Consider the following 22,228-nt stretch of genomic DNA (forward strand, 5'->3'; position numbering starts at 1 on the left):
TTTTGCTGCTAAATGAATCCTTGACAAGAAAGCTGATGTATATCTCATGTTTACACACACCAAATCTATCTAGACTCAACTGATGCGAGTCCAAGAAGTAATGTTCAGCTCAACGCGAATTACCGAAACAGATTGAAACCTTTCTTATCGAGAGTGTCTTAATAAGAACAAGCAAGAATATGATAATGTCTGTCCCACAAAACCTAGGAATTTCGTCCATAAGGATAAAGAGCTTCGAGGACTAATCCTAAACCTTTAGAAGACCAGCAGTCCTGGCAACTCTGAGGGACAGGAAGCACAAGTAGATGGCCAGAAGCCCGAACCCGAGAAACCGGTCCAATCTCATATTCTTCCTGGGCACAATCACGAGCGCCCAGAGCAAACCGCTGATGAAGAATCCGAGAATCTCGTACACAGAACTATCTCCTGGAATTTCGTAAGGCAATGGGTACTTCGACCAGGACTGGAACACCAATGATAAGCCCAGGCCCATTAAGGTGTTGAACATGGGTCCGGCATAGCATCCTGAGATTGCGATTTGAACCCCGTCGGACCCGCCATTGATGGCCATGGCCGTGTTCGCTATTAGGTCCCCGAGGGAGTTGCCCCAGGCCAGGATGGTCAGGCCTAGGACCGATGGGCTGATGCCAAGAATAGTTCCAACCGAGATCAGCAATGAGATGAGTTCCTCCGCTATAATGTACGTCCAGGTGACCGACATCAGGAAGCCAGCGAAGAGCCATAGGGAAAGGCCGTTCTTGGGCGAGGTCTGTTTCTTTGTGGTTGCAAACGCGAGGTTTCCTAGTACCATCCCTATGAGCCCCGAGGTTAAGTATAAGAGCGTGCTGCTCTTGAAGCTGACATTATCTCTCTGTGAGTTGCAGAGAGCTGCTAATAGGACCGGGGCAAGTGTAACTGAAATTACAGCATAAGGCTTGGACCATCTCTCCTCGCTCACGATCGGGATCGTGAGCCTTCTAGGCAGCTGTAGGGGTAGCTCCAGGACCTGCAGTAGCTTCACAAAGTAACTCCAAGTCAAGTAGTCGAAGCCCCGGAAATATTCCTGGAATTGCAATTCAGTCTGATCCGTCATACGGCCATTCTCTATTTGGACTGCCACAGACTTTTCTTCTTCCCCAACGTTACCAAGTAAAGCAATGCCACTCTCCTCCAAACTATTTTGATCCACCGAGACCGGGTTTGATTTCCTCTTCTTTCTGTGGAATAACTGCATAGCAAACACGGTGCCGACATAGATAAAATAAATAGAGACGAAGCAGATTGAACACAATAGCCCTATTCTCTTCAGAGAAATGATCACGAGGAGAGAAGCAAGGGTGAAGAGAAAGAATAGGAGGTCCCTCATAAAACTTGGCCTATCAACTGCAACCTCGCGAGAGCTGATTGATATGCTAATCACTCCTACAACCGCATTCGATACAAAAAATGCCCCGCCTAGTATGCTGTTAAGCCCGACGTTGCCATTCCCAGTCCTCGTGAAGGAGATTATGCTCGCAAAGACGTCTGGGGCTCCATTCCCTAGCGAGAGCAGGGTCACTCCCGCTATGGTGGGGGAGAGCTTCATGATCTTCGACAGGCTCTCCAATGAGGGGCAGAAGTATTCTGCAGCGGTGTTGCCAAGAAGATAGAACAGAACAAAGAGCCATAGAAGGAGAATGGTGTGCCCAAAGAAGGAGGAATTCCCAAACGTGCAGTAGAAGATCTCTAGGTAGTTTATATAGCCCTTTTGCCTGCACTGTGGATCCGACCTCACATACCGGCACTTGGACTTGTTATCCGAGAAATCGTGAACGCTACTGCAGGCTTGTGGGTCGTGCTCTGGTGGCTCAATGAGGAGTCGGGGACCTGTTACAGCAGTGGAGAAGTTCGGTAGGCTCGATCCCAGGTCATTGGATAGTTGGGTTTTGAGGTAGAGGACGAGGAAGAGGAGGAAAGACAAATTCAGGAAGATGGAGAGTTTAGTTGGAGACGGATTGGCCATCCAATGGGATTGATGTGAAGACATGTTGCAAATTTTGAGAGAATTCAAATGGCGGGGAATGGCTTGTCCCAATGGGATAGTTTAGGAGGAGGATGTATATAACTACCCCGAAAATCAAACGTTCAAATAAAGGTGTCCGGTCACTTATCAAAGTTATAGCCGATACGCATTCACGACGTATCATGTGATTCTCAATGTATTGTGCGGCTGTATTTAATGAAGAGGAGAGTTGCAACGAGGAAAATGTGTTAATTGGTTAAATGACCTCGTAAAATGATAAGATTACTAATTCTACATTGGATGAACGTTCGCTCGGTATTTGCAGCACAGTGAATCCATGTGCTACTGCAAAGCATATAATAGTTTCTTGTAGTATCTTTGTGGCTAACAAATAGAGGTAATTAGTAATTCATATGGCGAGATGTCTAATGATTCGGATTTCAAAATTATTTCAGATGAAGGGGGTACATTTTCTTCTCCTGTAACCTTATAAGGTATTGTTGCAAGCTCGTAAGACGATTTCACAAGTGCAAGAGCGTGCGAAATACACAGAAGAAACCGCTTGAAAGCAACGACAAATCGGGGTGAACCTACGAGGAAGCAAGCAAATTAAGTGTGAGTATATGCAAATTGATACATGATGACAAGTCCATAATGAAGTTCAAGTGCCGGTTAGGTTCATGACAGAAGGACTCTCTATTGTTCTTTGTTCCTGCACTTGTCCCATTGCTCTTAAAACAGGTTGGTGAGTCTGGGATGTTTAAATAGTCCATTCAATGGGTTAAAGCTTCCGTTGGACCACAATCTTGCCTTCTGCTGCCCATTGAATATGCATCTTCTGAGGTTTGATTTAAATGGGCAAGCGTTATTTTGGTTTTTGTTATGTTTGAATTACAAGCTCCAAAAGACAGAGTCCTAGGAAACTTCCTGGGAAAGAAGGGGGAATGATTTTTTTGGAGGGAAAATAGAGGGAATGTAGCAATTTGAAGCTTCTTCGAGGCACAAGGCAAAACCAATCATGATTCAATAATGGCTTGGCCACAAAGTGCTTTTAACAAGTTATGGACCCCTGTACTACAAATAAAATCCATTCACTGACAACGCAATTTGCTAACTGTACCGTACCTCGTGATTAGACACGAGGAAACACTGAGGAAGTAGTGTTGGGTCTTCGTGTTGGTTAGAGCAAAAACATTTGCCAGCTACATCTAGCAAAATGGTGAAATATGTTTCTCCACAGCATTGACATTTCCGGTTTCATGCCATTGATAATTTGGTTTGATTGAATAGTAATGCGGCAACATCAATATGGATTCCTTTCATATGGAAGTTTCGTCAAAAAAGATAGTCGAAGTGGCAATACATTTCGTAGTTTGCTAACTGTACCGTACCTCGTGATAGCAATATGGATTTCTTTCATATGGAAGTTTTGTCGAGACATACAGTCGAAGTGGCAATACATTCTGCAGTTTGCTAACTGTACGGTACCTCGTGATTAGACATGAGGAAACCCTTAGGAAGTAGTGTTGGGTCTTTGTTTTTGTGAGAGCAAAAACATTTGCCAGCTACATCTAACAAAATGGTGAAATATGTTTCTCCACAACATTGGCATTTTCGATTTCGTGCCATTGATAATTTGGTTTGATTGAATAGTAATGCAGCCACAATAATATGGATTCCTTTCATATGGAAGTTTCATCGAGAAAGACAGTCGAAGTGGCAATAAACTCCTCTATCTTGTGGAACTACATGAAATGCAAGATCCGAAATACGATGAGAACTTAGAAATGCAAGGCTGCATTATCGGAAGTGCCTCAACTTGTGAGAACCAATGTATGTGTTTTTTGTAGTTGTTGTCGAATTTTGGGAGAAAGGCGGTTTCTAGTTCCTCTGTAAAGAGAGAAAACTGGAAAACTTCTTTTCCTTTCAAATTCTAAGTTGATTCTTTTGGTAATGCCTTATGTAGAAGGACTATGTGTATTAAAGAGATTCACTCAATAAAAGTAGACAATCAATGAAAAAAGATACTTCATTAAATGAATAAGATATATACAATGATGAAATTGCAACACAACGAGATATAAATAAACAACTTAGTCCAAAATTACAGAGGATAACTTACTTTGCTTTCTATCGAGACAGGTAGTTTAGGCTCTGAATTCAGGTTTAAGATTGCTTGTAGACGAAGTAGAAGGAATGCGACCATGTTGAGACGCTCTGGGCGAATAGTTGTGGGATGAGGATGAGACCTTCTGTCAACAAGCTGATGGAGTCGTGACCATGTCATTGAGGATGTAATCCTGTCGCCACAGACTTGTGAACTTGAATGGAATCCCTACTGCTACAAGTTCGGGATATCTAAATTACTCTTGCTCTTAAGGATACAAGCTCGTCTAAGCTGAAAAATTTGCAAAGATTATGTCCGTTGAATGAGTTGTCTGTGTCAATCTTGTGGGATTTTCTAGTATTTATAGATTTTTCTCCCTTCTTAACGGTTATAAAATCTCCTCTCTAATCTTGAGAATGTTGGCTCCTTGTTAGCCAACTGTTTTTAACCGTCATCTTATCCCCATATAATCGTTATTCACAACATTAACGTAGTCCACCTTGGATAAGTTTTATCTTCTCGATCTGCAACTGCCCAACAGTCGTGATTTAGAGACGACGTCATGACTGCCCAGATTCTAAAGCAATTATGATTCGAATACGACATCGCCACCGCTCAGATTCTAAAAGCCAATCAATCACAGAATCTGAGTCATGAGTGCTATGCACAGTTACGTCCAAATTCTGTCTACTCACAAGCTCAGAATCTAAATATGTATGCTGTGCCAGAAACGACGCCGTTCTTCTGGGATTATATTAATATTACGTCGATACCCTCAGATTTTTGTAATTTACAGGAATGCTCCCGATACGTCTAATGACCTGATTGAATCACGTGGCAAGTCTCTGAAAATCATTTTATTCTGGTAACAATAGCACATATATTGAGAGATATGACATTCGAGTTTGAACATAACCTCACATCGTACGTTGAGCCCATACTAGGTACTGGCTTATAAACTAGCTGAAGAGGCTATGTAATATGATTTTACCAAAAGAGATGTGGCAAATCGAACACTTTTAGGATCACTTCGTCTCGATTAATTGTAGCTTGATATCCCACTCGAAAATTTATTAATTATCTCATACATTAGCCCAGAGTCCAAAGCCCAGAAGGCAGAGGATTATCCATCATGGGCCGCCGGCCCACCCAAGGAAAGCCCAACTTCCCCCTTCTCTTTTTGTATTGGCACCATTTTGCCCCTGAAGTTTTCCTCTTGCCAAAATGGACCCTGAAATTTCAGGATTTATGGCACGCTTCAGCGCAATGTTAACATCGTCCAACACATCAGGTGATGGTGAGTGATAATATTTGTATATATGCATACACCAAGATCCCTAATAGTGTTGCCCAAAAAAAAAAAATTTAAATTTAAAGGGGAGAAAATTCAAGGTGGGCAATGTTACGTATTTTTATGATTTATCCTCATGAGTCATGAATATTTCAATTACATTTTTAACATAAAATGAAAGCTAAAGATCAAATAATAATCTCTTAAATAAGAGACGGAACTCACTAAAAAGCTCAACGATAAATAAAATTAAGAGTTAAATGCACATTGTCCCCCAATCTATTCGGTGAATTTAGGCTTACCCCCTGACTTTCGAATTTTTGCAAAGCACCCCCTGACCTTACTGAATAATAAGCAATGTGCCCCTTCAACATAATTCTGGCCAAATTTTCGGCCAAAAGAGGTACATGCCACTCACATGTCATGTTAAAATGGGTAAAATAAAATTGTCACTCCATTAGTTGCTGCAAAAAAAAAAGAGAACTTAAAGGTTGTACTATGAAACGTTTTACTGACTTTGCAAGAGAGTTCGAATACTATGGGCTCGATGAGACTAACCGAGCATGATAATTTTGGTAGGATCATAAGCACAACCTTTCAATTCTTCTGTCTCATGTGCCTAAAACAAGTAAAGGATGAGACTCGGACAACACTGATGACCAGGGAAGGAATAGTTCTATCACTAGTCGAGTCCTTCTATACGTGCTATTGTTCAATAACATTTGATGGAAAATCGGTTCCCAATCATGAAATTGATCCATTATAACTTGCACCAACGAAGATGGGGTCTATCAGCTCACCGGCGATGGTGGCTGTAGCTCACTAGAGATGGGACTGCCTGGGAGATGTGAATGCAACTTTCTCTGGACTTGCTTGGCGAGAAGACAGAGTGGGTGGATATATGGCGCCCTAATTCCCAAATCAACATTCTCTTCTTTTTCCTTTTTTTTTTTGGTTATTTGCAATGAATGGAGTGACAATTTTGTTCCTTTTAATTTAACATGCGAGGAGCATGTGTCTCTTTTGATCGAAAATTTGACTAGAATTATGTTAACGGTGCACCTTACTTATTTTCAGGTAAGGTTAGGGGTACTCCACAAAAATTTGAAGGTCAGAGGATAAACCTAAATTCACCTAATAGGTCAGGAGTAAAGTGCATTTAACTCTAAAATCAATTAGGAAGAAAGCATCACTCTTCATTCATATGTTGACTGACTTGTTACTTAATAAACTATTTCTCAACTTTTTAAAAAATGAAAATTGGAACATTTTCTAATTGATTTCGGGTTTAAATGCCTGAAAACACCCGTTAAGCTGAGTACATTGAGCATTTACGTGATCTGCCCCAAACTGAACGGTTGATCACAAGATTAGATTTGGCGGCGTCCTCTAAGAACGGCGCTGTACGAAACCATGGCTCATGGTTAAAACGGGACGAGACTAAAATTGAGGGTCCTGTTTTGAAAAATTTAGACATCAGGGTCCAAAAAAGAATTTCTGCAAAGCTTCGTGCACCGGCTGCCGCGCCACGCAGCGGAAACGGATAAAGTCCCTCTCTGGTCACACTCTCCCCTGCGGTTCTCTGCTCCTCCGCTTCCCTAACCAGCTCGGACCCCATCGACAGCTCCGACGAAGATGCTCGTAAACCCTAGCAGCATCCGCTGCAGGTGCCACTCGATCAAGCCCCCTTTTCCCAGTTCCGGCAATGGCCGCAGAGTCTCGCCCCTCCCCCACTTTTCCCGCTTTCTCCAGCCCAGGAAGTCCAAGTTCCATTCACTATCCCTGCTTGCGTCGACGAGCGGTTATTACTCGAAGCGGTTCAGTGTTCGAGCTGTGGTGGAAGCTGAAGATGCTGACTCTGCGCTGGCTGATGGTCCGAGTTCGGGATTTCCGCAGCCTTTCTCCGTCGAAATTCCGTTCGGCAACAGACGCGTGAGCCTCTTTGTTTTGTACAGTGTTCAGTTGTAGGTCGTTAGGCCGAAATTTGTAATTTTGGAATGGCGTTTTTGTATGAGAGGTGGCTTAGCTTCCATTTTCCGGTTGACTGACGAGTGTGGCAAGCTATCTTGCTTGTGTTTTGTTCTGTCTCATTCGGAAACTGGAAATTTGCTGTGTTAACTTGGCCGAAAGTGAGTTTGAAGATTGCCTTCTTATTGTTTTTAAGCGTGTTCCACCGTTTGAAGTTATTTTCACTTCTTGCGCATGACAATGCACTAAGGCCGAACTGATTTTGAGGAAGCCCATGTCGAGTTTGGCCTAAGTGCAGTGGCATTTGTGACATTCCCCAGTGTTGCCGCTTGGAGCATTATTTCATGCTATGTTGTACTATCTGCAGATTTTAGTTGAGACGGGTCATATGGGGAGGCAAGCTAGTGGAGCTGTTACCATAACAGATGGCGAAACAGTAAGTTCCGATTGTGAGATAACAATCCATAGGCTAATTGTTGATGAAAAAGTTCATAGTTCTAGGAGTTATATGTCCCAGTTGTTTTGTTCTGGAAATGCAGCTGTGCTGTAGTCTTTATTTCTTGGAGTTCAGTATTGTTTTCATAGAGTGAAAGTGGCTCTAGTACTGGTATCTTTTTGCAAATTATGTGCTCTGTCTTTACTATTATTATTATTATTATTATTATTATTATTATTATTTTGTACTGAAATACAATGAAATTCGACTCATGTCTCATTCTTTGATATGTCATGTAATTCTTCTTAAGAAAGTTTGCATCTGGATGTTTTATTCCAATCACTGTCACATAAATTTGAAGATAGGAACAGATGGAAAAAAGAAAGCCTTATTATCCATCCTCAGATTTAGGTATGGATATAGATATCATGTACTCATTATAGTACAAATATGATTTAGTGAGCTAATTGAAAAGTCTGATTGAGTTGAACTATGTTGGATAAGAAGGTAGATGAGGATACCTAGATATTCAGAACCAGCTCTTCTCGCTGTTATAACATGTAAACAACTTTACGTACAGATCTTCAACTTAAAATGTTGAAGGCTTGTTATTGCTTTTGATTGAGGGAACCCAATAAAAGCTTGCTATTGTATTATTGTTCAGCACTCAACATCTCCATTTTCAATGCTGTTCTGTAAGGATCTTCTGTTATGGTCATGGAGCTGATAAGTTTATGTTTTTCCTGACAGATTGTCTTCACTTCAGTTTGTTTGTCAGACACTCCAAGTGAGCCTTGTGATTTCTTCCCTCTTTCTGTTAATTATCAAGAGCGGTTTTCTGCAGCTGGTCGAACTAGGTTTGTCATGAAAACTCCACCTTGTTATTAAAAAGCTCACACATTCATCAGTTGCACAAAGTAAAGTTTTTCATCTCAGTGTGTTTTTTCAATTTCAGTGGAGGTTTTTTCAAACGAGAAGGGAAGACTAAGGATCATGAGGTACCCTGTTTCTCTTTGCATTCATTTCTTTTTTTTTGCTTTTAGCTTGTCATTATCTTGAAATAGTTGCTTTCATTCCTTCGTTTTCCCCCCATATCAATGCAATTGCCTTCACTAATATGGTTAATTCACGACTTCCTGTTCCTGGGAACATGTAAAAGTTTCATCAGCCATTTTTCTTAAATCTGTATGGATTGGTGAAAATAGCAGCTGCCACGTATGATGAGATGATGATGTAAAATAGAGTTTGAGGAGCAGTACATTGTACCAAAAGAGTAAAATTTAAATGGTTCATGAGAAAAAAAAAATTGCTATGTACAGAATAAATGCGAAGTTACATTCTATTCATAAGAAGTAAATGTCAAAGACATTCTTTTTAGGGGTATGGCAAACGTTAATTCTTTCATTTTCACAAAGGGAATTAGCTAAATAGGACTTCATCAAGATTCATCTGTTCATAAATAGATGGGTTGGGACTGTATATTTTTGCTATAGACAAGTGTATAGGTGGGATATGCATTTTGGAGTTAACTAACTCCCTTTCTCTTTCTTAGGGGTGACTTCGTGGGAAATCTTTTTGTACATCTGTTCCTTAGCACCTTCTTGGTGTTCCTTAATGAATTCATTTAATTCTCAAAAAGAAAAGGAAAAAAAAAGTCTGTTCTACTTGGATAACTGACGATGTCATAATGTTTGATGTCATTAAACATTAAAAATCTTTAATATCTTTTCCTAAAGATTGGCAAGTGTTGTTTATTTTGTAAATTTGTTCTATATGTGTAGGTTCTCATTTGTAGATTGATAGATAGACCTCTACGTCCAACCATGTTCAAGGGCTTCTACCATGAAACTCAAGTTCTATCATGGGTATGGCTCACTCTGTCCATCATCAGTTAAATTCATCTTGGGTTCCTCTGGATATAAATTTTGCAAGAACAATCTTGTGACAATCTTTTATAATAAAAAAATATTGATCGATTCATCTTTTTTAGTATTAAGTATATGGGTTTGATCTTCTATGTACATTTTCCAAACCTGATGAACCAGGTTTTAAGTTATGATGGTTTGCACTCCCCTGATTGTTTGGCAGTCACAGCAGCTGGAATAGCGGTGTAAGTCTGCTCATGTGTTTGTTCTTTACTCGCTCGGCACTTGGCATATATTCAAGGAAAAGAAAAAGATACCCTTCCACGTGAGAACTGTCTAATTTTTTCAAAGATATTGAATACTGCAGAGCCCTTTCAGAAGTACCGAACACAAAAGCAATTGCAGGGGTTCGAGTTGGTCTTGTTGGAGATAAATTTATTGTGAATCCTACAACTAAGGAGATGGAAGAATCAGACTTGGATTTGGTGCTTGCTGGAACCGATAGTGCCATCTTGATGATAGAGGTGAATTCTGAATCCTGTTCAAAAGTGAGGTCTATGTAAGATAGAGACTTTATTTTGTTATTTTTGCATGATTTATTTGGAGTGGCTAATTATTGCTAATTTGATGTGGCACTATGCTTTTTCAGTAACTTGCATGTGGTGGACAAAATGTACCAGACAAAAATTTGGATAGTAACAGGCATGTATTAGGAACTCTTGGTTTTATAAACACTTGCATTTTAGTTAATTTTATTGAATTTTTTTGTTTTATAGTCTGTACAGCTTTTTCTTTGTGAACTTTATTAACATGTGCACCATATAGAAAGCCATGGGTGTTGAACAATGAACGGATTCTTCTATACTGATTGTGAGTCCTTTCTTGTCCTCTTGAAGTTCTGACTCTGCTCTTCTCAAAACTTTTGTCATTAAACTTTGCAGGGGTACTGTAACTTTCTGCCAGAGGAGAAATTGCTTGAGGCAGTAGAAGTGGGGCAGGTTGGTTCGGTGACCGTTGATGTTCACTTATTTAATTCCCGCAAAAAATTCCCTTTCAGGAATTCATTACATGTGTTTTCCGATTGTTAATATAGGAAGCAGTACGAGCAATCTGCAAGGAGGTGGATGCTTTGGTCAAGAAGTGTGGGAAGCCAAAGATGATGGATGCAATTAAATTACCACCGCCGGAGCTATATAAGCATGTTGAGGTATGCTCGCCTGATTTAGAATTTATTTTGCTACCATCAATTTTTACATAACCAAAAGGGTTCTCTGTTATCATATATATTTGTTTCGTTGAAGTTAGATTAAAATTCCTTTTTTATTTTCGGGGTAAAAACTTAAAGCTTACTTGATGCATAACAACAATGATGGCCTTTTCATCTACTTATTTAGATAACACTAACTCAAGTGCATTTATGTGAGGATGCTATGCATCAGATTGTTAGTGAAGTTAGTTCTTGCCTCTTGGAATAGCCTCACTTACTATTCGTACTTGAGTCATTATCATATTCTCCCTTTGCACGCACCTTTTAGGCGTGGTGAATTGTCCTTGCCCTCTTAGATTTGAGGTTTGAAAAGGTCCTATTTATTCTTCTTTGTAAGGAAATCGCTGGTCATGAATTGGTGAAAGTGCTGCAAATCAAACAAAAGATACCCAGAAGAAAGGCACTAACGTCTTTGGAAGACAAGGTATTGACTATACTCACAGAAAAGGGATATGTCAGCAAAGATGCAACCTTCGTTCCAGCGGAGACAATACCAGACGTACTTGAGGATGAGGATGAAGATGAGGAAGTAGTTGTGGACGGGGAAGTTGATGAAGGTGATATTCACATCAAGCCACTGCCTAGAAAATCAACTCCCTTGGTAACATTCCAGAGTCCATTTGTTCCGTGTTGCTATGTCTGTTTAAGCTTGCAATCAGCATTGGTCTTCCAGTTGTAATTTAACTTCTCTTTTTAGTTAAGATGTACTCCACATGTTTCTTTATTGGACAAATGCCAGGATATTTTATCATGAACTAATGACAAGAAGACAATTTCATCATCTCTCTGCTTTTCATTTAAGAAAGTAAGAAGGGAGAAAATCTTTGTTGGCGTCTTGAGAATATTTTGGGTGAGATAAAGAAAAAGCTTAACACATCAAAACAACTTACTGGCTCTTCCTTGTCTGAAACTTACTGGCTCTTTTTATTAAGCACAACATAGTTTGCCTAATATATTTGCTAATGTCAGCGTGCGCAACTTAAGGTAGACCACCTGCCACCATCCCATTGGTGTGGTTGGCTGCTTTCTGGATATTCAACTTTAAAATTAAGTAATCTGTAGCCTTTCATGTGATAACAACTTTTAAAGTTGTCTGATGGGACGTGAATCACTACCTTGATAGGTGTATTCTAGCTTAATGTTTCCAATATTATCACTGATGTTGGTTAACCTTTGCTCTAATCTATTCTGTATTTAGTGCTTTTCTGAGGTGGATGTGAAGCTTGTTTTTAAGGAAGTCAGCTCCAAATTCCTTCGAAGACGTATTGTAGAGGTACACCTACTGCTCTGGCTGGAGTTATCGTCTTGGATTTGGCAGAGCTCTTTTTGTGTCATAAAGCATCTTTTGAGAGACTGAAGCTTATAAAACATTTATAGTTAATGTTGTAAACATCAATTATAATTTATTTTGAGTTTCCTTGTACTTATCAGGAATTGTTTCAGAATTTCTGTAAATTTTATGAGTAGAGGGCTTTTCAGTATGTAGGAAAAAGCATTAGCATTACGATTCATATACTTATTATGTAGATCTCGCGTCCTTTCCTTAAATAGACTTTTTGCAGGGGGGGAAAAGAAGTGATGGACGAACATCAGATGGAATACGTCCAATTAACTCAAGGTGTGGATTACTTCCTCGAGCACATGGTAGTGCTCTTTTTACACGTGGGGAAACGCAGGTTTGAATTCTTTCTTCTTGCAGTAATTATTTACTTTTCACTAAATGCAAATTATATTTAAATGTGGTCTCCTATTCTCTTTCTCCCTGTCTTTCTCCCTGTCTTTCTCAGTCGTGATTTGCTCGCAAGAAAGTACTTTAAACCTGAAGTCATCAGCTCAATGTGCATGTGGGCACACATTGCTGTTGTTCTTTGTCTTAAATGCTTGTCTAGCCTGATTCTGATCTCTTTCTCTCTCTCGTGATATTTGCTAATTCGCAACAAAATGCATATGCAGTGCATATTTAGGAGACTAGACATGTTTGTTTATAAGATGTTGCAGCTAAACCTGCACAAAAACCATAAATATTGACTTATGCAAATTTGGGTTACAAATGTGAATGTAATTGATTCAATATTTATTATCACCTATTTCTTCCCATTTTGTATATGTAAAAGGATTGGCACCCAGTTGCCCCTATGAACAATATTTTTTAATTTTACCATTCAAATTATGGACTACGAACATAGCAACTGATATTCATGTCTCTAGCTTTAAGGGTTGAAATTTTAGGATCTAGGTTTCTTTTCTTTATCTTCTACTTTGTGTTTCCAGTCATTGGCAGTGGTTACCCTGGGTGATAAGCAAATGGCGCAAAGGATTGACAATCTTGAGGGTGATGATGAGTGGAAGAGATTTTATCTTCAGGTGTGTGTGGATTGCTCCTGTTATTCTTACTACTGGGGTTTATATTGAGGGATCGAAGTAGGTAGGACTAAGTGGATATGCAAAAGATTCTATGTTGTTTCTTGCCTAATGAGATCTCACATCAGCTGTAAAAGAACTCTGAATAATTAGTGGAATTTTAAAGCCAAAGGCTTATGGTTGAGCACCAAAAACTTCCTTAAGTATAGCAAACCAATCCAGTAACATAATTCTTCTCCTAGATGCTTGAGATTGAGTTTGGATGAGGGATACTGTTCTGCGTATTACTGGATGTTTAAAGGATGCTATGTGAATCTCAGTTGCTTAGCATGGTAAGTTTTAATTAATATTGTGCGCTAATGAAGTTTGCAATGGGTGTTTGATGTTCTAGTACTCATTTCCTCCTTCATCTGTTGGGGAAGTTGGGCGAATGGGAGCACCTAGCAGAAGAGAAATTGGACATGGCATGCTTGCTGAGAGAGCTCTTGAAACTATATTGCCTTCTGAAGATAATTTTCCTTACACAATCCGTGTTGAGAGTACGATTATTGAGAGCAATGGCTCCTCAAGGTGGGTTAGCGTTAGTTTCATTACGATGGACCAAGGTGCTCTTAGCTGATCTCTTATTTTTAGTGTATAATAGTGCCGTCAAAAGTTGGATGCATATAACCTTGTTTTCATCCAATCAACTGACTTATTTCATTTGCTTTTTCCGAAGAAATAATTTAAAATAAATTTAAAGTGTTTGTGCCTAGTTTCAAGTTCTCATTTGTTGATGACTTTTTGGTGGTGTCACAGCATGGCATCTGTCTGCGGGGGATGTTTAGCTTTGCAAGATGCTGGGGTTCCAATTAAAAGCTCCATTGCGGGGATAGCCATGGGAATGGTATTAGACACGCAGGAATTCGGGGGAGATGGAACCCCTCTTATTCTTTCTGACATAACAGGATCTGAAGATGTATCAGGAGACATGGATTTTAAGGTTTTTTTTGGGGGGGAAAATGTTCATTATCTTCAAGAACTCCAAGACTTTCTATTTTTGTCAAGTAATGGTGAAATAAAAGCTTAAATTTGCCGACCCATCTGATTTTGTGCTTTAGGTAGCAGGAAATGAAGATGGCATAACAGCATTTCAGATGGATATAAAGGTATTTAATTGATGCATCGATGCCTATTTGTTCTTCAGAATGTCTACTTTCTCCCTCTTGGTGGCTTTCCTGTCAGTATATTGCTTTCCTCTTCATGTCAGCACATTTTATATAATTTTGAGAGTTCTTTCTGTTGTTCACTTTTTTTCTTTTTTCATTTCTATGTTTGCTTGGAGATTATACAGTGTCAGTAGTTAGGATAGAAACTAACACTATTTGTGAATCCTTTAGATCTCCCTTTTGAGCTTTCTAGGAAGTTTATTTTCTCCATTAAAATAGTTGGAATGGGTTCTTCAATAGGTTGGAGGAATTACTTTACCCATCATGAGGAAGGCACTTCTACAAGCAAGAGATGGTCGAAGGCATATACTTGGTAAACGCATGCTATAAGTTATTCATTAGATATGAACATAAGCAGTTGTGGAAAATATTTACCAAAATTTAGAAAAACTGAAAGCTGCATTGATGAAGTAAATTGTGAATTCTTGTTGGTTATGTGGTTTTGTTTGACTTGTTACTTTAATATTCCTTGCTTTTTTAAAGGAAAAAAAATCTTTTATGAGTATTCCTTGCTGTTAAATATGAAGTTCTCGTTTCTCTCCTCTTATAAGTCAAAACCTGATGTAACTTTTTGGTAATTCAAATTGATGCGAATCAACTGATGTCTAACATGCAACTATTAACTTGGAATGTTTGTATTGCTACATTTACATGGACTTCACTTTACATCAAGAATAATCTGTTTTTACCATATTCAGGGGAAATGTTAAAATGCTTGCCTCCCCCTTCGAAAAAGCTCTCTAAGCACGCTCCACTGATTCATGTGATGAAGGTTTGTGTCAGATAATGTCAGTTTTGATGTTGTGCTCTACACATTTGTATATATTAGCACATGCTATCTTTTTATGCAGGTCAAACCAGAGAAAATCAATTTGATCATTGGTACCGGCGGGAAGAAGGTGAAGAGTATAATTGAAGAAACTGGTGTAGAGTCCATTGACACCCAGGATGATGGACTAGTATGATTGATCAAACACTTGATCTTTGATTTATAGTGTTGGCAAAATTATGTGTAGGTTTTATACTATTTATCTTTCTTTTTCAGGTGAAGATTACGGCAAAAGATTTGTCTAGTCTGGAGAAATCTATGGCCATCATCAGTAATCTGACAATGGTTCCGACTGTTGGTGACATTTATAGGTATTTGCCTCCAGAGTTAATTCTCCTTCGCTTGCCCTTGTACCTAGAAATTGGAATGCATATTGCTTTATTTAGCATGGAAGTTAAAAATCATCACAGAAGATATTTGAAATTTGATTTTCGATAATATGATGTATGATTCACCCCACCTCTTGTCTTCACTCAGATTTTCAATGGATGTTTATGCTTAGCAGTTAATGTCTTGCTGCTGGATGTTATTATTTGATGTAGCATTATCTTGTTTCACATTTTACCATTTTTCTTACACAAGGTGTCTTATATAGTCTGGTTGATTACATTCTCATCAGGGACTGTGAGATCAAATCAGTTGCTCCATATGGAGTTTTTGTTGAGATAGCACCTGGTAGAGAGGTACGTATCTGATACAAAGTTACAAATCGCAAGAAGTTGTTGCATGAGACAAGCTAATGCTTTATTATTGAAACTCCATTGTCTCCTAGGTGAATTCGCGTCCGAAACTGAAAAAATAGCTGGAGTTATCTGGTTGCATAATTTTATTAATATTTCATATAAAGTGCCCCTATGCCTTGGTACATCGTCTCGACAATTTCATCATAATTATCAAACTGTATAATATTATCAAACTGTAAAAGTATCTATTATATATCCTGGTGGTGGTTGAATTTGCTTCTCACAATTATATTTTCCCAGGGTTTGTGCCATATCAGCGAGTTAAGTTCAAGTTGGCTTCCTAAGGCTGAAGATGTATGCCTCCTCTTCTCTCAATTTCCGTTTATGAAGTAACTGGAAGTACTTTTGTGTTGATATATTCACCTGTTATACTGGCACAGGCTTTTAAAGTTGGGGATCATATTGATGTAAAACTTATCGAGGTAAAAATATTTCTCCACCCGCAATATGTTACTAGCAGTTGTTGAAGATCTTCAATGCTATATTTAGTGGCTTTTGCTAACAGAGAGGACCTGGACGGTGTTGAAGAACACTGATTTCTTAGTAATAAGCTTCATTGACTTGTTAGGTTCAGATAAGGCATTTGTTAAGGCCTCGAAAATCTCGTGTGTCAATTTGCGTATCGATGTTATTATTGTTGGTAGTTCTTTGTCATGTTTACTCATTTAAAATAATTTGCTGCTGGCCATGGGGACTTTGTCCAGGTGAATGACAAGGGTCAACTTCGTCTGAGCCGCCGAGCACTAATGCCTGATTCTGAGCAACCGAATGCCAGCCCTAAGCAGCAGACAGATGCTTCTGAAGATGGCTCCACTTCACCAACGTTGCCCGACTTGGATGGACCGAAGAAGGTCATGATCAAATTGAAGGACGAATCTGAGTCTTCCGAGGGCAGCACTACCTCACCTAGAAGCAGCTCACCAGAGCAAACCACACCACCACGGAAGAAGGCCGTCAAGAGAGTGGTGAACCCCACCAAAGACCGGACTTACATCAACAAAGAAAGGGCTAAGAAGAGCACAACATCCAAAGAGGGAACTAGTTTAGTTAATGGAGAGGCCAAGATTGGATGAAGACTGAAGATGAGAAACTTGTGGAGGCTCATTTACATAGCAACGGGCCCTTTTAATCAGCTTCTAGAGTGAACCGTTGAAGAGGTATGGCAATATTTCTCTGCCCTCTATTCTGTTCCGTTGAAATCTTAATCGTCACAACAATATATATATATATATTTTTTTGCTAATAGACCAACTGATCCGCCCGAACTCAAGTTCCGCATGCTTATCAGAAATTTGGCCTTTCTTTGTCAGGAACCTGTCATCGATGAGTTTCTATCCCCAGCCATAGAGCTTATCTTATAAGGGGCCTGACATTGAGGGATGGAGATCCCTCTTTGGAACCGCCGGTCTCATCGCAAGGACAAAATATTTGCAGGAGAATGCATGAATGGAGTGTCTTAGACAGGCCTCGGACTGCAAAGCGAAATTACATAGCTAGAGGATTCCAAATGCTAGTTAAATCTGTCCTTTGCTAATTTTGCAATCTTCTTGTCTGTCTAAAGGTTTTAGCTTCTGCTGATCGACATTACGAGCCCCTGGATTAGATTCGCGTCCTTTTCTACTACCACTGCAAGTACTATCGCTTTTCAAGAACGAATTGCTTGGTGCTTTTCGACTTGCTGTTTTCGACTTATCAAATCTGAAATTCAGGTGATTCATCTGTCTAATGCTCTAGGATTAGTTAAGACGGGTTAGATTAACAAAGATGCGAAATACAAAATATGCCTTCATCATTCTCATATATGTCAACTAATATCCTTATCCAGCAAAAAAAAAAAAAAAAAAAAACTAACATCCCTACCTTGGGGGATATAACGACACCCCAACAGCAGTAATGATACAAAAAGGTTACTCGGATGGGCATTGCTTGAGTGCATGTTTCGGTCTCCCCGAGGTTAAACCGACGATGATTTTTGATGGCCTTAGTAAGGCCATATCTCGTTCTGAGTTTGAAAGCGAAATTCTGGCCGAAGAGATGTAGTTCACATCAAATCTCACATCAAGCTCGACTAATAAACTAGGATATTGCATCAAGATCGACGAATAAGGGTGCCGGTGGGGGTGAAATTGTCAATTGACTGTAAGTTGAGACCTGAGGGGCATGAATGCTTCAAAAATAAAGTTGTGGCAGTAATTTTGAAAGTTCCCATAATGTGGGAGTAGTTATGGAATAATTCCAAAGTAAAAGGACAGGGGAGGCCAGTATATAAAGCAGGACACTGTTGACAGTGTCTGCTCTTTCCCGCCACTTCTGCCTTCTTCTCTCTCTCACTCACTGTCCTCTTCCACCGGAAACTGAGGCAGAGCCCCTCGTCGCCGTCGAACTTAGAGCTCCGAAGATGCTGTGGGTCGACAAGTACCGCCCCAAGACCCTAGACAAGATGATCGTTCACGAGGACGTTGCTCAGAACCTCAAGAAATTGGTAAAAGCATGAGCTTTCAATTCATTCGCATGAACAATTTGAGCTCTTTCTTGGTGCTGCGTTCAATGGCTTATCATCCTGGGGGTTGTTCTGTCGCATTTGGTACAGGTCTCGGAGCAGGATTGTCCGCATCTGCTCTTCTATGGCCCCTCCGGCTCCGGCAAGAAAACCCTAATTATGGCCCTCCTCAGGCAGATGTTCGGATCCAGCGCCGAAAAGGTTTTGTCCATTTCCAGTGTCCTTTTCATTTCTTATGCGCTTTGAAGATGTGATTTAGTTCCCTCTTGTTTTTGCAGGTGAAGGTGGAAAATAAGACATGGAAAATTGATGTAAGTATCAGACTTTTCTTCTCCGTCTTTTTCTCTGTTCGTTCCCCTTCAAAAGTTTCCGGAATCACATGCTTTCATTTTCGTCGCAGTTTAGGTGGATAAGCAACTATTTTATCGGATGATTGTGTTGCATTACTCAATTGAGAAAATTCTTCATGCTTTGTCCTTTTATCCCCTTGCTTCAGGCTGGTTCCAGGACTATTGACATAGAGTTGACCACATTGTCAAGTACCAACCATGTCGAGATGAACCCCAGTGATGCAGGATTCCAGGACAGATACATAGTTCAGGAGATAATTAAAGAAATGGCCAAGAATAGACCCATTGATACGAAAGGAAAGAAAGGATTCAAAGGTGAGGAACTGGCTTCCTGCTTGTGTGGATAGGGCGCAGTTTATTGAAGTGCTTGGAGCAAGCTTATATCTGCCAATACTCTTCACTGAGCAAGTGAATTTCCCAATTCAAGTGATTGGATTGACCTTTTCTAAAATGCTGGGCAAATGTGATGCACCAGCTTCATCATTCCAAAAGTCGACCTTGAAAGAATGATGATATGGAGCACATAGCTTGATAAATATTCTTAACAAACTAGAAAATGTTTTCTTCATCAGAAAATTACTCTATTTAATGTAGCAGATAAATGATAGAGCTGGTCAAATTTTTTTTTCCCTATATTTTACAGATTCTATATGGACACTCATAAGTTAAATGCTCACTTTCTATTTTCCCAGAAAGATTGAACGAGCTGGTACGCTGTACATGATATTTTGATTTTGTGTATTCCAGTATTGGTGCTTAATGAGGTTGACAAACTGTCGAGAGAAGCTCAACATTCTCTAAGGAGGACGATGGAGAAATACAGCGCATCATGCAGGCTTATCCTTTGCTGTAACAGTTCATCAAGAGTCACTGAAGCCATCCGTTCTCGGTGTCTCAATGTACGAGTAAATGCACCGACAGAAGATGAGGTAGAAATTCTTGTCTGCTGAAGCCCTTGAAGTAATCGAAAACTATTATAAGCCCTGCAAGGATTCTAAAATCTGGTTTTGGAAGTGTCTTAATTGGTTTAACTATGCTTCATGGGATTTTTGTGCTGGTGATGCACTTTTGTCTTTTTCCAATGTATCTTGGTAGATCATGAAGGCGTTAGAGTTTATTGGTAAGAAAGAAGGACTGCAACTTCCATCTGGGTTTGCTGCTCGTATTGCAGAAAAGTCGAATCGTAATTTGAGGAGAGCTATACTGTCTTTTGAAACTTGTCGTGTACAGCAGTAAGATTCTGAAACTGTTACTTATTTAATAAGGCTGCCTGGAGTGGCACATCCTTTCCTGTCATTCTTGTTTGCGTTTTATGTTTTTATTTATTTATTGGTGGTATACTATTGAATCAGGTATCCTTTCACAACTAACCAAGCAATCCCTCCAATGGACTGGGAAGAGTATGTTTCTGAAATAGTGTCTGACATAATGAAGGAGCAGAGTCCTAAAAGGTTTGGTTAACCTTACAGTACTTGTTTACCTGCATGATCTGGCGCTTATAACAGGGAACATCACATTCTTTTCTAATTGGGACGATCGCTTCAATTCTAAAAAACTTTTAGATACATGTAATTGTTCATAAAATGTTGCAGCATAAAATTTTTATGTTCTGTGCTGTAGGTTATTCCAGGTACGAGGGAAGATATACGAGCTCCTTACTAATTGCATTCCTCCGGAAATTATTTTGAAGGTATTGATAGGTCTCTTTGACAGCTTGATTGTTGTCAAGCCTTGACTGGAATTTAATTCTCTATTTTCATTTGCAGAGGCTGCTTTATGAACTGCTGAGGAAATTAGATGCTGAATTGAAGCATGAGGTCTGCCATTGGGCGGCATATTATGTCAGTTCCTCATAGACTCCCTATGACTTGCTTTATGTTGATGTACTTGCATGCTCTCTACTGTATATCTAATATTTTTTCTTGTTTCAACGTGCTTGGAGAGCCTCTTGATGGTTTAGGACCAAGGTCTTACCTCTCCCAATGTCAGACGTATTCTACTTGCCAGATAGTCGTGCTAAAAATGTAGTATACTGTATTTTACATGTCCAACGACCTGAGTAAAATGGTAAAACTCACTTGATTGGGTTTTTATATGCAGAAATTCGAAGATTATGTAAGTAAAGCAATTAAGTTTAAGGTGTTTTTCAACTATTAAATCAAAAAGATTAGATGAAATTTGATCTAATTATTAATTAGGTCCCGCAATGTGAAGGTGGCATGTGGAGTCTTTTGTATTTTGCTATTTCACGATTATTTTTTTCTGGATACTATTTCACAATTGTAATTGTTGTAGACGAAGCAAGGGAATGATGTCTCTATTGATATACATTGTTTAACTCCTTTTTTGCACCCGCAGGAGCATCGAATGCGTCTTGGACAGAAGGCCATATTCCACCTTGAAGGTACTTTTTCTTTCTGAAAAGAAACTTGTGCCTATACTAAGCAAGCTGTTTTTTTCAAGATTGTTTTGGAAAAAGAAAATCCCACGTTGAGACGAGGTGGCCAGCATTATGCTGTACTTTGATCAATTGGGAATTCCCCTTTTTGAGCATAATCTGTCTAATCTTCCAAATGAGCCATATATCTTAAGAAACCTTAAGTCAACAAACTCATGAGTTATGGTTGGAAGATCTTCTAATTTCTTCGAGGTTGTGTACGATCTTCAAGTCCACGTGCATCAGTTAGTACTTTCTACCATTGCACTTGTGCTCGCGGACTCGGCCTTTCTAATGGGACTTGGGGCAATTCTTTTGCAGCGTTCATCGCAAAATTCATGAGCATCTACAAATCATTTCTCATCGCTACCTTTGGGTGAGGCAGCAGCAGCATATGCTCAAGGATCAGCTTTGTTATGGTCTGTGCATATAGCAGGATGGAGTCCAATTTCGTCGCTGTCTGAGTTTCTACTTCCTTGGTTCCATGGATGACCCCTTTCCTTCAACCATTTTGATGTTTCGTGACTCTTGAATCGACATGGTGGCCGGTCAGGCCCCAGGATGGATTTCTCCCTTTATGTTTAGCCCATCCTTGATCTAGTTCCGAAGATAATCCAATCTCAAAGTTGCTCTTTTAACTTAATTTTTATCGGATGTAGTGACATTATCGTCACCTTACTTAGGTTCTCGAAACCGAGGGCAGCGCCGCTGCTACTTAGTACGTGACCGAACACTTTTATCCCTGAAAATAACCGCCATCGGATGCCAATAAAATTCTTGATTTCAGTCCCAAATTCTCACTGAAGCAGAGTGGTCGTGAATGTTGTAAGAGTCGCACGTTTTTATGGGCCAGTAACCCATTAT

General features: G+C 39.6%; 3 protein-coding genes across 3 annotated transcripts; 2 read left to right on the forward strand and 1 right to left on the reverse strand.

Annotated features, from left to right (window-relative positions):
* LOC116202834 (cation/calcium exchanger 1) lies at positions 1 to 2,178 on the reverse strand. The gene has a single exon (XM_031534459.1). It carries the CDS (start codon positions 2,024 to 2,026, stop codon positions 248 to 250), a length of 1,779 nt encoding a protein of 592 aa, XP_031390319.1. The 5' UTR covers positions 2,027 to 2,178; the 3' UTR covers positions 1 to 247.
* A 4,776-nt stretch (positions 2,179 to 6,954) lies between these two features.
* On the forward strand, positions 6,955 to 17,790 carry LOC116205863 (polyribonucleotide nucleotidyltransferase 1, chloroplastic). Its single transcript, XM_031538551.1, has 25 exons — positions 6,955 to 7,332; positions 7,736 to 7,804; positions 8,555 to 8,661; positions 8,760 to 8,802; positions 9,586 to 9,669; positions 9,850 to 9,914; positions 10,037 to 10,193; positions 10,611 to 10,667; positions 10,763 to 10,876; positions 11,274 to 11,537; positions 12,135 to 12,209; positions 12,499 to 12,612; positions 13,208 to 13,300; positions 13,689 to 13,867; positions 14,096 to 14,279; positions 14,398 to 14,445; positions 14,746 to 14,818; positions 15,204 to 15,277; positions 15,357 to 15,464; positions 15,551 to 15,645; positions 15,954 to 16,017; positions 16,318 to 16,371; positions 16,458 to 16,499; positions 16,782 to 17,234; positions 17,388 to 17,790. Exons 1-24 carry the CDS (start codon positions 7,036 to 7,038, stop codon positions 17,148 to 17,150), a joined length of 2,829 nt encoding a protein of 942 aa, XP_031394411.1. The 5' UTR covers positions 6,955 to 7,035; the 3' UTR covers positions 17,151 to 17,234; positions 17,388 to 17,790.
* Positions 17,791 to 18,359: 569 nt separating this feature from the next.
* LOC116205866 (replication factor C subunit 3) lies at positions 18,360 to 22,046 on the forward strand. Its single transcript, XM_031538553.1, has 11 exons — positions 18,360 to 18,559; positions 18,668 to 18,778; positions 18,856 to 18,888; positions 19,074 to 19,242; positions 19,675 to 19,856; positions 20,023 to 20,159; positions 20,280 to 20,378; positions 20,548 to 20,617; positions 20,694 to 20,768; positions 21,286 to 21,331; positions 21,686 to 22,046. The coding sequence occupies exons 1-11, from the start codon at positions 18,476 to 18,478 to the stop codon at positions 21,742 to 21,744; spliced, it is 1,065 nt and encodes a 354-aa protein (XP_031394413.1). The 5' UTR covers positions 18,360 to 18,475; the 3' UTR covers positions 21,745 to 22,046.
* Positions 22,047 to 22,228: the final 182 nt, after the last annotated feature.

The sequence above is a fragment of the Punica granatum genome, chromosome 4, assembly GCF_007655135.1.
Source record: "Punica granatum isolate Tunisia-2019 chromosome 4, ASM765513v2, whole genome shotgun sequence".
Taxonomy (NCBI): Eukaryota; Viridiplantae; Streptophyta; class Magnoliopsida; order Myrtales; family Lythraceae; genus Punica; species Punica granatum.